Genomic DNA, 15,477 nt, shown 5'->3' with positions numbered 1-15,477 from the left:
TCAGTGTTAAAGTCCATTTATGAGCCCTTCCTTCCTGCTGGTATATGAGGATTGTTGACATTAGAAATGAGAAATTATGTCTGCACTTTGTTAGTCACAAATGAATGGGGGTCTTGCCTTCTCAAAGAAAGACTCAGGGTAGTTAGATGGCAAAGTGGATAGAGCACTGGCCCTGGAACCACCTTAGACATTTAATACTTCCTAGGTGTGTGATCCTGAGCAAGTCACTTAACTCCGAGTGTCTTGCAAAATAAATAAATAAAGCAAAGAGGAAATCAAAGGAAAGCCTCCTGAAGATATCTTCATTTTGAAGTCGGGCCTTCTGTAGTTAGATTATAAATGCTCTTCTTTGCCATAGCCTTTGCAATTTCTAATTGCTGAAGCCACCGTTTTTCTTTAAATGCACTGCAAGAAAATAACAAATAATTTATCTTAAAACCTAATTTTTTCCTGTTTAGATCTGGGGACATTCATCATTCTGCACTTTTAGCTATCCATTAGTCTGGGATAAATTACTGAAATGTCTGAGCCTCAGTTTCCTCATCTATAAAACAAAAGGCTGGAATAGATGATCATCTTTAAGTCCTTTATTGTTTTTATGTTTTTGTTTTTGTTATTTTTTTATTTATTAGTATTTTATTTTTTCCAATTATATGTAAAGATAGTTTTCAACATTCATTTTTTCCCTCCCTCCCTAAGACAATAAGCAATCTGATAGAGGTTATACATGCACAATCATTTTAAGCATATTTCTGTATTAGTCATGTTGTGCTGATCAATGATGGACAGAAGCAGCTACACCCAAAGAAAGAACACTGGGAAATGAATGTAAACTGTATGCATTTTTGTTTTTCTTCCCAGGTTATTTCTACCTTCTGAATCCAATTCTTCCTGTGCAACAAGAGATCTGTTTGGTTCTGCACACAAATATTGTATCTAGGAAATACTGGGACATATTTAACATATATAGGACTGCTTGCCATCTGGGGGAGGGGTTGGAGGGAGGGAGGGGAAAAATCGGAACAGAAGTGAGTGCAAGGGATAGTGTTGTAAAAAATTACCCTGGCATGAGTTCTGTCAATAAAAAGTTATTATTAAAAAAAAAAAGCTTTAAATATTAATATGCTAACTTTAAAGCTTGTTGAAGCCTGAAGATAATTAAATGAAAGCAGTAAGAAAGATTAAAAAAAAAAGTCATGTTGTGAAAGAAAAATCAGAACCAAAGGGGAAAACCAGAAGAAAGAAAAAAAAAAATGAAAATAGTATACTTTGATCTGCATTCAGTCTCTTTAGGTCTTCCTCTGGATGCAGAAGGCATTTTCCATCCCAAATCTAATTGGAATTGGAAGTCTCAGATCACTGTATTGCTGAGAAGAGCTAAGTCTGTTATAGTGGATCATCACATAATCTTGTTGCTATTGTGCACTATGTTCTCCTGGTTCTGCTTACTTCACTCAGCTTGCCATGGAAGTCTTTCCAGGTTTTTCTGAAATCCACCTGTTCATCATTTCTTGTGGAACCATAGTGTTCCATTCTATCCAAATACAACTAATTCAGCCTTTCTCCAACTAACAGGCATCTACTCTTTAAGGTTCTTTCAACTCTACAACTTGTGACCCAATGAATTATTAATGTCACTAGGTTATCCTCAATTTTGTCCAGTAGATGCCCAGATTGCCACCACTAGGTGGTAGCAGTTTGCCAAATAGTAAGGAAGGAGCAGGTCCTCAAAAAATCAAATGTGATAAAGTGGGTGCACAAAATGTTACATGACATGGAACTGACAGAATCCTAGTATGTCACCAATGGTGAGTATTTATGATAATAAATGTGTCAGTCATTATATACTTCAACAACAATACGATATGATGATCAATTTTGATGGAAGTGGCCCTCTTCAGCAGTGAGATGAACCAAATCAGCTCCATTTGTTCAATAATGAATAGAACCAGCTACACCCAGAGAAAGAACTTTGGGAAATGAGTATGAACCGCAACATAGCATCTCCAATCCCTCTGTTTTTGTCCACCTGAATTTTTAATTTCCTTCTCAGGTTATTTTTACCTTATGTCTAAGTCCTGTTTTTCTTGTGCAGCAAAATAACTATATGGACATGTATACATATATTATGTTTAACATATACTTTAACATATTTAACATGTATTGGTCTACCTGCCATCTGGGGGAGGGGGTGGGGAAAAGGAGGGAAAAAGTTGGAACAAAAGGATTTGCAATTGTCAATGCTGAAAAATTACCCATGCATATATCTTGTAAATAAAAAGCTATAATAATTTTTAAAAAGATAATAAATGTGTCAGAAGCAGATGGTTCAAATAATTTTACTTATCCCAAATTACTATCGATTTCATTTCAGCTTTCTTATCCTGTCCAATCTTTATCTCCAAGAGCTTCATCTCTTAATTCATTTTGGCTTACTTTATTACTCAATTACTTACCTATTTACTTCCATTTTCAGCATTGTCCAATTAATGATTCCAAGAGTTGGCAAAACACAGTCCTTTGTATCCTGTTTTACATGCCCCTCAAGCTAATAATTTTTACATTTTAAAATACAAAAAAAAATATATCTTAAAATGAAAAAACCATCTTAGTTTTCGGCTATACAAAAGTAGGCAGTTTCTGGATTATTTGGCCCAGGGTTATAGTTTACTCCAGACCTGTGCTTTTTAAATATATTTTCTTCCCCTTATTTTTCAAAGTCTTTGCTCTGTTCTCATTTGCAGAAACACTTTTAATCATAATGTCTCAGATTTAATTTTTCATTTATTTAATCATTAATTATTAAATTAATTTATTTTTATATTATTATATAATATATTATTATATTTAATATCAATTTATTAAAATAAAAATTAAATTAATAATTTAATCATAAATGTCTCAGAGCATATACTACTAATGATAGTGATGAAAATTTTTGACTCAGGATGTACAATTTAATATTGGCTTACATGAATGATAAAAGAAAAAAATACCTTGCGGTAGCTAAGCAGTAGATTGCATTCTCTCTTGTAGTCTTCCCACTGTATTCCAAAAAAGACTGAAGGGATGAAGTGAGGAAACAGGCTGCCTTAGGGGTCACATAGTAAAAAGGAGGATGTGAATAGCCCCCAGCAGCAAGTGAAGGAAGAGGAACTTGGGCTGAGTACAGATTTGTTGTCATCAATTCCTTCTTCCTAGATGTTGCTGTCTTTTTTTTCTGATTGTTTGGATGATACTCTTGTAATCTTGAGAACCCATTTGTTTCTTTTATTGGAGGCAATTTTATGCTGCTTAGACATTTCTGCTGTTGTGAAACTGTTAAAGGATCCAGAGTTTTCCTGCTCTGGGTTTTTTCGTGGAAATTTGGCAGTTTGGAAAGTTTGTTTTTTATACTCTTGTTCCCAGCTTTACTCCATTCTCTGGAGGTCATTTTTGGCTGGGTGAAGCCATCCACCATGACAAAATCTCCAACTCGCGTTCTGAACCTCCGTGTCCCTGTGTGGCGTCTTCTCTGACGGATGTGACGCTGAGCTCTGAGAAGCCATTGTTTGATTTTAATATAGATCTTCATGGGGATTGAAATTTTAGAATAAGAAACCATGGACCACATTTTAGCCACCAAGTATAATACACAGTCTTTATGCCTGTGTTTAAGGGCGATTGTCAGTGGTATTTGTCCCACTGCATTTTTACAGTCTAGACATAAGACATTGTAATTGATGAAGGCCTTAAGGATCAATAATTGTCCTGTTTCGGAGGCTGCATGAATGGGACATTTAATGATATCTGGATGATACGTTTCTTGACACCATTCTCGATAGGGATGTACCCCAACTGCTTCGTTGGGCCTTACTCCTTGTTGTAGAGTCCACTCTGTGAGTTCAATATATCCATAAAATGCAGCCATATAAAGTGCTACTCTCTTTTGGTACCTGAATAAATGCATAAAATAGGAAAGTGAACAGACAACTTGTAAGGAAACCATTCAGTCCCAGTGTAGTGCACCAGCAGCCCTCAGAGACTGATTCATAGGAACAATTCCTGCCTGAGAAATACACCTCAACAATGTCAGTGTTGTTTCTCCAGTCGATGTGCATATCAATACAAGGATTTCCGCTCTATTGCCAACAGCCTTAAAACTTGCCAATTGCTGCCAGGATGGACAGAGTGACAAAGGTAGCTCCTAGCAGTACCATCAGCATCATAGCCAGAGAGAAGAACCATCAGTCAGAAGGATTGGGCTTAAATGTAATTGCAGAATTTTTGTTTTTCTTCCCAGGTTATTTTTTACCTTCTTTCTAAAGCCTATTTTTCTTGTGCAACAAGATAACTATATAAATATGTATACATCTATTGTATTTGACAGATACTTTAACATATTTAATATATATGGGACTACCTGCCATCTAGGGGAGGGGTTGGGGGGAAGGAGGGGAAAAGTTGGAACAGAAGTTTTTGCAAAGGTCAATGTTGAAAAATTACCCATGCATATGTTTTGTAAATAAAAAGCTATAATAATAAATTAAAAAATAAAAAAATGTAATTGCAGAAACAAGTAGCTTTGGAAGTGACATAACCTCCAACTGATGGTGCTGACCTATGCTGATGGTGTGCAGTCATTTCCTTTCCAACTGAATGAAAATGCAAGGCTCTGCATTACAGAGAACTAAAATGAACCTATAGAACTATCAATATATCACATATTAAATTGAAATATAATGTACATTTTGTAAAATTGGAAAAATTACCACCTTTTAAATAGTTTATTTGTATTATCAATATTATTTATGTTACTTGAATAATAGATATTCACCATCATGCTTTTGCACTTGAATTTGCAACTGAATGGATTTTAGAAAATAATTCTTTAGGGGCAGCTAGGTGGTGCAGTGGATAGAACACTAGCCCTGAAGTCAGGAGGACCTGAGTTCAAATGTGATCTCAGATACTTGACACTTCCTAGTTGTGTGACCCTGGGCAAGTCACTTAACCCCAGTTGCCTCAGCAAACAATAATAATAATAATAATTTTTTAATGGGATCATGAGCATGAAATGGGATCCTGCATCAGTTGTTTTACTATTTATTTTGCTATGTTTATATTTTATATCTTGCACAAATAAATAAAATCTTGTGTCTAAAATATAGTGAAATAAAAAAAAAAACTGATAACATTAGTTACTCAAGCACATTATTAGATATTGTATTGTGGTTCTTTCCCTTTGCTAGGTAGAAGTGTGCCAAAAATATTTCTCTTAAGTACTATAGCAACTATTGGTAAAATGAGTAGTAATGGGTCATTTGACTCATACAAGACCCATTTGTAAATATTATACTATGCACAATGTTCTTTCAGTGATATTATATAGCTCCAAAGTCAATATATTGGATACAAGAGAAGGCAAAATATAAATAAGGTATTATACAGGAAAAGGAGTTTAAAGAAGCTCCTCAGGGAAATACAGGAACAATAAAAAGGATCCTAGAATCATAGATTTAGGGTCAGGATGGACCTTTAAGGACATGGAATTCCTTCATTTTTATGGATAAGGAAACTGAGACAAAGAGGTGGCAAGATTTTCTTAGTCACACAGCTAATATATGTTTGTCAAGAGAACTTGAGTTCAAATTGTGGGGAATAGATAAGGTGCAGAACTTAGGAATGTATGAATTCTTTTTCTGTATTTTATTATTTCTGTTTCCCCTACGACTTGTATAATATGTGCAGGCTCATATCTACTTGAGCATATTTACTTAACCTGAGCTGATGCCATTTATTGGTATTTGACATTTATCGATATTTAATCTATTAGCTGGACCACTATCTGCTTGATTAAGCCTGAAGGCCTGACTTTCTGTTTCTTTGAAATCAGGAGATTTCGGGGAAACAGAAACCTTCCATTCCAATCTCCCCAAATAGCAACAACCAATTAGATGCCTTCCCCTCCCCTTCTCAATCCCCTCTTACTTGTGATGTAATTTCTTGTATAAAAGCTATGTATCTTTACTACTTCTTTATCCCTCCTACTGAGAGCTTTCTCTTTCTTATCTCGTGATGGGATGGCTCATCCTCTGGAGGTTTTCAATAAACAACTTTTCTGCTTTCTACTGAGTAATCTCTGAGTAGTCATTTTGGGTAAGGGTCTTCTACATCCCTCATAAAATGTAACCTCAAACATTTAATGTTTTCTAGCTGTGTGACCCTGGGGAACTCACTTAACCCTGATTGCCTTGGCCCAAACAAACAAATAAGTATCTAAGACAGAATTTGGGTTTTTGATTTCCAATTCTCAGTACATTATCCATTACATAATTGTAATTGGAGTGAGACACCAATGAACAGCTCTAGTATTCTCCAACAACGTCTAAAGAATTTAAGTATAGTTATTAATACTTTGTGTAGATCCCTGGGAAAAATTTATGGGAAGACATAGATGAAAGTCGCACAAAGTAGACAGGATTTAATCTGAATCATTGGAAGGAATACCCATATTCCTGAGACCATGGTTTTATTAAGGTAGTTATTTATCTAATTATTGATAATTCAAAGGAGATAATTATTTGTCTTTTCAATTAAAAATAATTCAAAAAGGGAAAAGTTAAGTAATATAATAAGGATTATATTAATGGAAAAACTCCTCAAGAGATTCATTTAGTATACTCCAGCATTTAAATGAATCGATGAGCTCATCAGTGTGAGCATTCCCTTCCTTCACAGGTACAGATAGCAATCTATCTATATGTTTGATCCTGTATAATTCTGTCCATGTACTCTTTTTCCCCTAAGGCAATTGGGATTAGGTGACTTGCCCAGGATCATACAGTCAGTAAGTATTAAGTGTAAGGCCCAGTTTGAACTCAGGTCCTCCTGACTTCAGGGCTGGGGCTCTATCCACTGTGCCATCTAGCTGCCCCTGTCCATGTACTCTTAAAAGACAATACTGAAGACCTTTTTTTACATTTTTAAAACTTAAGGGATTTTAGTGCCATATCTAAGCTGTCCAATCTGCTAATCTTCACTCTTTTTTTATGTGTAAATGCATCACTTTTAAAAAATTTTAAATAATACTTTTTAATTTCAAATTTGCAAAACATAAAGAGTTTCCAACATTCATCCTAATTCTGTTATTTGCCTTTATAATGCTCATACTCTAGTCACTCTCTACCAGGGCATAATGGGAGTTGGGAAGAATTTTCTTACATGCTATAAGGAAGTCAAAAGGGAGGTTCTTTTCTGTTCTAGTTGGCGAGGCTATGGACATGACTAAAGATAAGCCCCCTTGCTTTGAGGAAGATGCCCTAGCAATGGAAAACAGCTCCAGCAGAGGGCAGTAGGATAATGGAGGAGTCCAGGAGCCCAACTGAGTGGAAGAGCTTGAACAGCTTTCACTTTTCCTTGAGTCTAGTTGCAATCGACAGACCTGGAGGGAGAAAACATAGCTTTTGGGGGGAATAAGTCACTGAGAGGGAGCGCTAGCAGATATCCAAGAAGGTCAATAAAAATCTAGGCAGATTGTAGTGGCCAGAAACTGGAAACTGAGTGGATGTCCATCAATTGGAGAATGGCTGAATAAATTGTGGTATATAAATATTATGGAATATTATTGTTCTGTAAGAAATGACCAGCAGGAGGATTTCAGAAAGGCCTGGAGAGACTTACACGAACTGATGCTGAGTGAAACGAGCAGGACCAAGAGATCATTATATACTTCAACAACAATACTATATGATGACCAGTTCTGATGGACGTGGCCCTCTTCAACAATGAGATGAATAAAACCAGTTCCAATAGAGCAGTAATGAACTGAACCAGCTACACCCAGCGAAAGAACTCTGGGAGATGACCAAGAACCATTACATTGAATTCCCAATCCCTATATTTTTGTCTGCCTGCATTTTGGATTTCCTTCACAGGCTAATTGTACAATATTTGAGAGTCCTATTCTTTTTGTACAGCAAAATAACTGTTTGGACATGTATACTTGTATTTAACTTATACGTTAACATATTTAACACGTATTGGTCTATCTGCCATATGGGGGAGGAGATGGGGGAACGGAGGGGAAAAATTGGAACAAAAGGTTCTGCAATTATCAATGCTGTAAAATTACCCATACATATAACCTGTAAATAAAAAGATATTTTTAAAAATGCAAAAAAAAATGTCCTCTGCAATTCTTTCCAATTCTGCATTTCCTATCACTTTATGGAGTATAGTAGGGTCACCATTTATTGCAGCATTGCAGATCTGTGTCAAGGATTATAAGGAATAGCTGTTCTTATGAGTATTGTGGGGGGACGGGGGGAGATAAACTTTGTTAATATAGTTAACATTTATTTTTAGCATCCATACTTGAGCACTGGTTCCTCTTCTGATAGATACCGTTGGACTTTAAGCATTTGTCCTTGGAGACAACCAGTCAGAAATTCTTTCCATCCATCCCATACATCTAAGCGAAGTTCTGTTCCTGTAGGTGAGGAAAAATAACATTTTATATCACCCTTGTCTTTGACTGTGATTTATAGTACACAAAGTTTGCTCGACCAAAATGAAAGTGACTTGCTATTATGGATGTGACAAGAAAGTGCGTTTTTGCTAGGAGAGTAGAACTGGCCTCTGTATTAGTCTGAAGGCATTCTGCTTCTGGCTGTCATTTATTTGGACTTCAGAGTATTTCTTTTTCTTCTTCTATAATATTGATTAAGTTTCCCTTACATGTGCATAGTCAAAGGACATAAACAGCTTTCAAAAAAAAACAAAATGCATACTATAAACATCTATATGAAAAAAAATTTTTTTTAAATGCTCTTTTGTACTGTTTTTGATCTTGGAGACCAAGAATGCTTGATACCATATAAGAAACAAAAAGTACTGCTCTATTTTAGTCTATATGAGACCTTTCATTTGACCTAAGCATTATCTTCCATTTTCTATTTTTTTTTCTCCTTGCCTTCTCTTCCCTTTTGCCATTTAGTTATTTGCCTTTTTTCCCCCCCTTTTCCTCATTCTTTGCTATTTGCATTTTCTTCCCCTTTTCAAATGAATACGTGCAACTGAGCATGTAGGACTTAATGTATAAGCAAGGAAGGGATCCTACTAGACCCATAAAGCCTATCTGATTGTTCCAGATTATGTGACTGAACCTAATGTGACTGGTCCTGCTCCCAAGTGGTCTTGATTTTGGCTTAGCAGAACTTGACAATATCCAGAGATTGCCTTGACTTCATACCCAGTTTAGATATCAAGTATCCTTGATCTTCCTTCTTATTTGCTGTATTTATTTCTCCATAGCTGTTGAGCTTTTGTTTCTGGTCCCAATTTACTATGATCTGACTCTGACTCAGATCAGCTCTACCATCATGGTAAGAAGGTCCCCTGACATATATGGTGATTTCTTATCTAGAAAAATGTACTTTTACAACAGTTCTTTAATAATATTTTAACTAAAGCACTTATCAAAGATTCCATAATTGGAAATTCAAATTTGTTTATAAAAGGGCAGCTAATTCTCCTGATTTTTTTTTTTCTAAGACATTTAATTTCCCTAGAGAAAGGCATAGGAAAGGAGAGTTTTAACAGTCTATTCTGAATTAAATTTTTCATTTACTGATACTTGATTATCTATAAAATACTAATTTATTGTGAGATTACACATATTTTAATTCTATTCCCTTCCTATGTGTAATAATTCCTCTGCAAGGGGAGAAATGACCCACAAAGATTGCCTGGGATTTTGAGTTTTCACTATGCAAGGAATTAGTACATTGGGAAGGGGGTGAAACTTGAGAGAGCCCACAAAGAGGAGGAGAAACTAAGAGGGGATAGAAGATGTGCACCCAGAGTAGAGCAGCAGCAGCCATTTTGTGATTGCCAGGCAGTAGTCTCTCCCCAATCCCACAGGAAGAAGGGAAAGCTAACGTGCTAAATGAAAAGATGTAAGACTAGCTTCTCACTACAGTGGCTGTAGGGCTGCTATTGGCAACGTGTAAGAACTGAAGGGCTTCATTCCCTTCCCATTGTCCTACTTGGGCTCAGTGCAGCTGGAACCCAGATCTGAGACTGTTGATTTGTTGTTATAAAAGTTGTATTTTATAAATTGCTGTTTTGCTTTTCATTAACATTTGTGGTAGACCTATTATCTACCTATTACTATGTACTATTTACATCCTTTTGTTTGCCACCTGAACCTGCAGGAGAAACCAGGATAGGTCTAGTTTTAGTCACACAGAAAGGCACTGACTGGTTAGCTCTTTCTTCTGGGTTCTTGGCTGGAAACATCAAGTGGTAAAGGTACAATTCTGGAAGTCTTTCTCTCCTTTTCTAGAATCCCTTGAAGACTCCCTTTAGGATTTGTAGCTCTCTAATAGGCTTTTAAAGTTGAAGTCTTTGTAAAATCCTGAAGCTGCTTCTTCTATGGGTTCAGTTTGTCCTTGACTGCCAGTACAGATGCTACTGTTTTGTGGATACTGATACCAACATCTCATGGGAAATCCAAATTTTCTAACTTTTCAAATTTCACAGGGACATCATCTTCTCAAAAAAAAAAAAAAAAAAAAGTGGGAAAGAGACAGAGATTCTCTTCCCAAATAATTCCCTCTCAAAAATGTGGCAGACCTGCTATTGGATTGCCAGATTTCAAACTGGCATGCCATTTTACCCATGCCCCAGGTTGACTGAATCTCTTCAACCAATTACAAGATGTTTCCTGTGTGGTTCATCAGCTTTTATTCAAGTCATATCTACTTTATAGTGTTAGGTAATAAATTGATTGATTGGTTGATTCAATAAAGTTGTTCAGGGGTCATTCACGCCTAATTTATCTCTTTTGTTTATTTAGATTCTGTAAATCAATCAAAAAGAAGTTTTTACCAAAAAGGTATCTGGGCTGAAGTATCTAATCAGTTGTATTAATTGGGGTTTAGGTGTATAGGGCAATTCTCATATATAAAGAACTTGATAATTGAGTTTCAGAAACAGAATGAGACACTTTGTGAGATATTTGGACTTTCTCATTAGAAAATATCAGTACATAGGAAAATCTTAAAGAAACAAAGTCTGCATTTTCTATTACAGAGGCTATGATCATCACCTACCAGGGAAGACATGAAGGGAATTCTCAAGTTGGCTATTGATGTAGAACAGATGACTTGCAGTGTCCTTTTTCCCTCTAAAATTTTATGGTTCTCTATTTTTTCTGGTTTGAAAATAAAGACCAATTAGCTGTTTTGCTTCCTTTTGCAGGAGGGTCAGCATAGGACAATGGATAAGTGCTCAACTTGGACTCAACCTCTGATACCTACTAATTGTGTAACCATAACAAGCATTGATAGAGTGCTATGCTTAGTGCTTTACAAATATTATCTCATCTGATCCTTCTGCAACCTGGAAGGGAGGTGCTATTATTGTCTCCTTGTTATTGTGGAGGAAACTGAGTGCTGTGGTTTGGGGGGTTTTTTTCTGGCTAACCTAAGGTGCTAAAACCTGTCAACCTACCCTCATCAGGGAGAAGCTTTCTAGTCATTACCTATAAGATAACCAGGAGACCCTGAAGAGATAGGTCCCAAAGCTGCTTGCAGGGAACACAGATCGCAAGAACAATGGGGGGACATACCCATCATGCTCTGCAAAGGGCAGCACTGGTCTACTGTATCGTGTTGCCTCTCAGGATGGAGGAGTCTTAGGATTCCCATGTCATTCTTATCTAAATCCTCCCATAAGCTCCTCACAGGGGATCTACCCCAATATGTTAAAAAGTCACTTGTAGTCACTTCTCTTGGACACCAAATGAGTCCACAGGTTTTCCATTGGTTATCATCTCTTCTTGCCACATGAATATGAAATCTCTTTTGCTCTTAAACTTTTTTGTTAATAATCTGTTGTTTCTATTATTGAGCATGTTCAACTCTCCAAGACCCTTTATTGTTTAAACAGTTTTTTGGGCAAAGATAGTGTAGTAGTTTGTCATTTCCTTCTCCAGTGGATAAAAGCAAACTTGCATAGATTCAGGCAGCTAGTAAATATGAGACTGAAGGTCTTCCTGACTCTGGAGTCAATTTGGGCCCAGAATTCCATCCACTAAATCACCTAGCTGCTTCCTAATAATCTGTACTTTATTTCTTAATAATTCCTCATTTTTTAAAAACATATTTCAACCTGCTCATAGGCGTAAAGGCCTCTTCCTTGCCTCTCTGGCTGATACTTGTTTTCAATTTTTAGGAAACATTTCTCCCAACCACATAACAAAAGCAAGGATTACAGTAGTCATTCAATGAAAGTGTATTGCTTGAATGTTGCTATACAGGTAGTGAGAGGAGTTGTCATATTAAACTCTCTGGAGGATCACCTGAAAGCTAGCAGAGCAGGGTCTATTCTCGGCTTGTTATTGATGTTCTCATGTTTGGTGTAAGAAAGCAGCTTGTGCGTTCCTTTAGCACAAGGCAAGCTGGATGACTTTTCTAATGCTTCCTAATATTTAGCACAATGCTGGGCAAACAAAACTTGCACAATGCATCGAGGGAAAAGAGGCGAATCGTGTAACTTCTCTGTCTTTCAGTTGCCTTGTTACAAAACAATTTTGTTACAGAGCTTGGTGATGTTTAGTTAACTTAGATTAATACATCTCAAAAGACTTTGAGGTCCTGAAACAAGAACAAGTTACAGAAAGGAGAAATGTTAAGTCTTCATAATTGTTTGGAGATTTCATTGGATAGGAGACAGCTATGTGATGCAATGGCTACATTTAGAATGAGAAAATCAAATCTGGCTTCGAATATTAGCTACTTGTAATGTGAGCCAAGCAAATCACTTAATCTCTCTCTGTCTGAGTTTCCTCTTTTGTAAAATGAGGATAATTTATAGCATCTACCTCCCAGGGTTATTGTGAGGATAAAATGAAATCATATTTGTGAAACACTTTGCAGATCTTAAAGAACTATAAATGTTCCCTATCTTAATATGTTATTATTATATGAATTCTATAGGAAAAATTGAAGCAAAGAGCTACCCATGTGGATGGTAGACATAGCACAAAGCTCATTATAACAAGTATCTTTATAAGGTATAACTATATAACTATGTACTATAAATGAGTATCTTTATATAGTATAACTAAAAGTCTTCCCTCTAATTTCTTTCTCCAATCCTCAAATAATTTACTTCAGGCAATATTCAGTATTGCTTCTCCAAGCCACAGTTTGCTCACCCATAAAATGGAGATATTAGCATTTACTATATAAGAATCAGTTATAATTTCTAACGTTAATTTAAAGCCAAATTTCTGAACCAAAAAAGAATTCACACAGAACCTTAGAGTTTTTTGTATTGAAAATTAACCTATGATGGACAAGTTTAGAAAGAATTTCCAAAGTAAAAAAATAAAATCATATACTGTACCTATGTCTGTTTGATAATCCATCAGTGTGTTGCAGTCATACATCTCCTTTCCTTGAGGAGTCCTGAGACAGAAGATACTCACTGGAAAGCCACATCTCAGACTTATCAGTGTTTTCAGATAGGATACTTTTTTTCCAAGAAGGCAAATGCTTCCCTTTATCGGCATTGTTTCTTGAGTTACTGCATTGTAAACGTAGAGGGTTGGTTTGTTTTCTTTCTAAGCAGAGAGAAAAAAGTAAAGAGAGTATTCATCTTAAAGTATGTTAGTGCTGCTGTCCAAGAGGCAGGGATGGGAAGAAAAGATTCAAGTTCCATTGAACTCTAGTCTGTTCCACCATTGAGATGTTTGTTCTTTTTAATTTTAATAATGATAATAGCTAATACTTATGTAGTACCTTAAGCTTTACAAAGAACTTTACATGTTATCTCATTTGGTTTTCCCAACAATCCAGGGAGCTAGATGCTATCTATCATTTCAGGAAGGAGAAAAGTTGAGACTTAGAGGGGTTAAGTGATTTGCCCATAGTTATTCTAGTGACAAAGAAGGATTCGAACAATGTTCCTTCCACTATTCCATCTAAGTGATTTATTTAGGATTAAGAGTAATTAGGTTTCACTTGTTGCTGAACCAAGGGGATAAGGAGCTTAAATAACTTTGTGTCATTTTGTTTGGGAAATGGCCCTACTTCTTTCCAGTTTGATTGGAAATGTTGTTTACTCCTAATCTTTCATTTAGTTTCATAAAAATTTCTGGCTTTGTTCCCTATTGTTTTCAAAAAAACAATATGAGTGTAGTTAAGGTTCTTGAACAGAAAAAAAGATTACTGGAAAACTATACATTTGGGGGCAAACTACCCCAGTTTCTTTACTCATAAAACATACACACATACACACACACACACACACACACACACACCCTTAAAAATTCCTAAAGTTAGTAAGCAGGAAGCTATTATGATTTGATTTTTTTAAAGAAAGGGGAACCCAAGACAAGTTCCTCAAAATCCTCAAAATTGAACATTTTACTCTCATCATGGTAATACAGTACTTTCCAAATCATGTGAGTCACCTTCAGTTTATTTCACTTCACTTGAATAAATATTCTAATGTTGGAAGTACTGTGTTATGAGCTGAGGATATAACAACAAAACCTAAAACAAAAACCTGCCCTCGGGAGCTTACATTCTGTTAGGGAGAAAAGAACATAAAAGTGAATGGAAGTACTGTGTTATGAGCTGAGGATATAACAACAAAACCTAAAACAAAAACCTGCCCTCGGGAGCTTACATTCTGTTAGGGAGAAAAGAACATAAAAGTGAATAAGTAAATACAAAAATGTATGTGGAATAAATATGAAATTATTTCAAGTGATGATGGTTTGTGACAGAATACCAAACCTGGAGGAATCAGTAAATCTCCCTCAACCTCCCTAAAAGTAGAAACACTTTAATTATATTTGGAAGGAAAAGGTTTTCTGGCAAAACTTTGAAATAGGTAGTTTGTCCTTCAAATATATAATTCCTTTCAAAATCTCTATTTAAAAAAAAAAAAAAAAAAGTCTTTACTTTATATTCTACTTCCTAAAGCAGTTTTCATATAGTTCCTAGGCACTGAAAATCTCCTTGTATCCCTGACTTTCCTCCCTGTTATAGACCTTTTTCTTCTATATAAAAAATTTAACCCTCTTTTGTATCACAGTCTAGATTTCAAGTATAGGACAAGTAGGTGGTAGTAGATTAATCAGAAAAAAAATTCCCTGATTTCAATACTACTTAGCTAATTCTTACCCCTAAGAGATAACAAAAAACAAAAATATTGTCTTTTGTCCAATAAAGACGCCATTAAAATATGGTAATAGTAGAAGCTTTAGGCCCAAGAGTAGATCTCAGGAAAATATTTTTGGTTGGGGGATGATTTCAGAGGATCCAAGATTGAATCTGTCAAGGTCCTGTGACTTCTGCTGAGGAGGAACTTGTGACTTTTTATAGGCAATAGGGAGGGTTCAGAAGGTGATGTGGAGGCAGAGTTATTCCTGCTTTGATGATACATTGCCAAATCCTTCAGTGATCAATGTTCTCATGA

General features: G+C 35.8%; 1 protein-coding gene across 1 annotated transcript in view; it reads right to left on the bottom strand.

Moving 5' to 3' along the window:
* Window positions 1-240: 240 nt before the first annotated feature.
* The window catches only part of ANKUB1 (ankyrin repeat and ubiquitin domain containing 1), a 30,305-nt gene continuing 15,068 nt past the window's right edge, over window positions 241-15,477 (bottom strand). The window contains exons 3-6 of the mRNA XM_031957783.1: window positions 13,396-13,612; window positions 8,356-8,470; window positions 2,997-3,935; window positions 241-405 (exon numbers count right to left, since the gene is read on the bottom strand). Coding sequence (XP_031813643.1) covers window positions 303-405; window positions 2,997-3,935; window positions 8,356-8,470; window positions 13,396-13,612 — 1,374 coding nt within the window. The 3' untranslated portion in view covers window positions 241-302. The remainder of the gene's footprint in view (window positions 406-2,996; window positions 3,936-8,355; window positions 8,471-13,395; window positions 13,613-15,477) is intronic.

This window comes from Sarcophilus harrisii, chromosome 3 (assembly GCF_902635505.1).
Source record: "Sarcophilus harrisii chromosome 3, mSarHar1.11, whole genome shotgun sequence".
Taxonomy (NCBI): domain Eukaryota; kingdom Metazoa; phylum Chordata; class Mammalia; order Dasyuromorphia; family Dasyuridae; genus Sarcophilus; species Sarcophilus harrisii.
The sequence above is the reverse complement of the archived record's forward strand: the minus strand, read 5'-3'. Positions and strand labels throughout refer to the sequence as shown.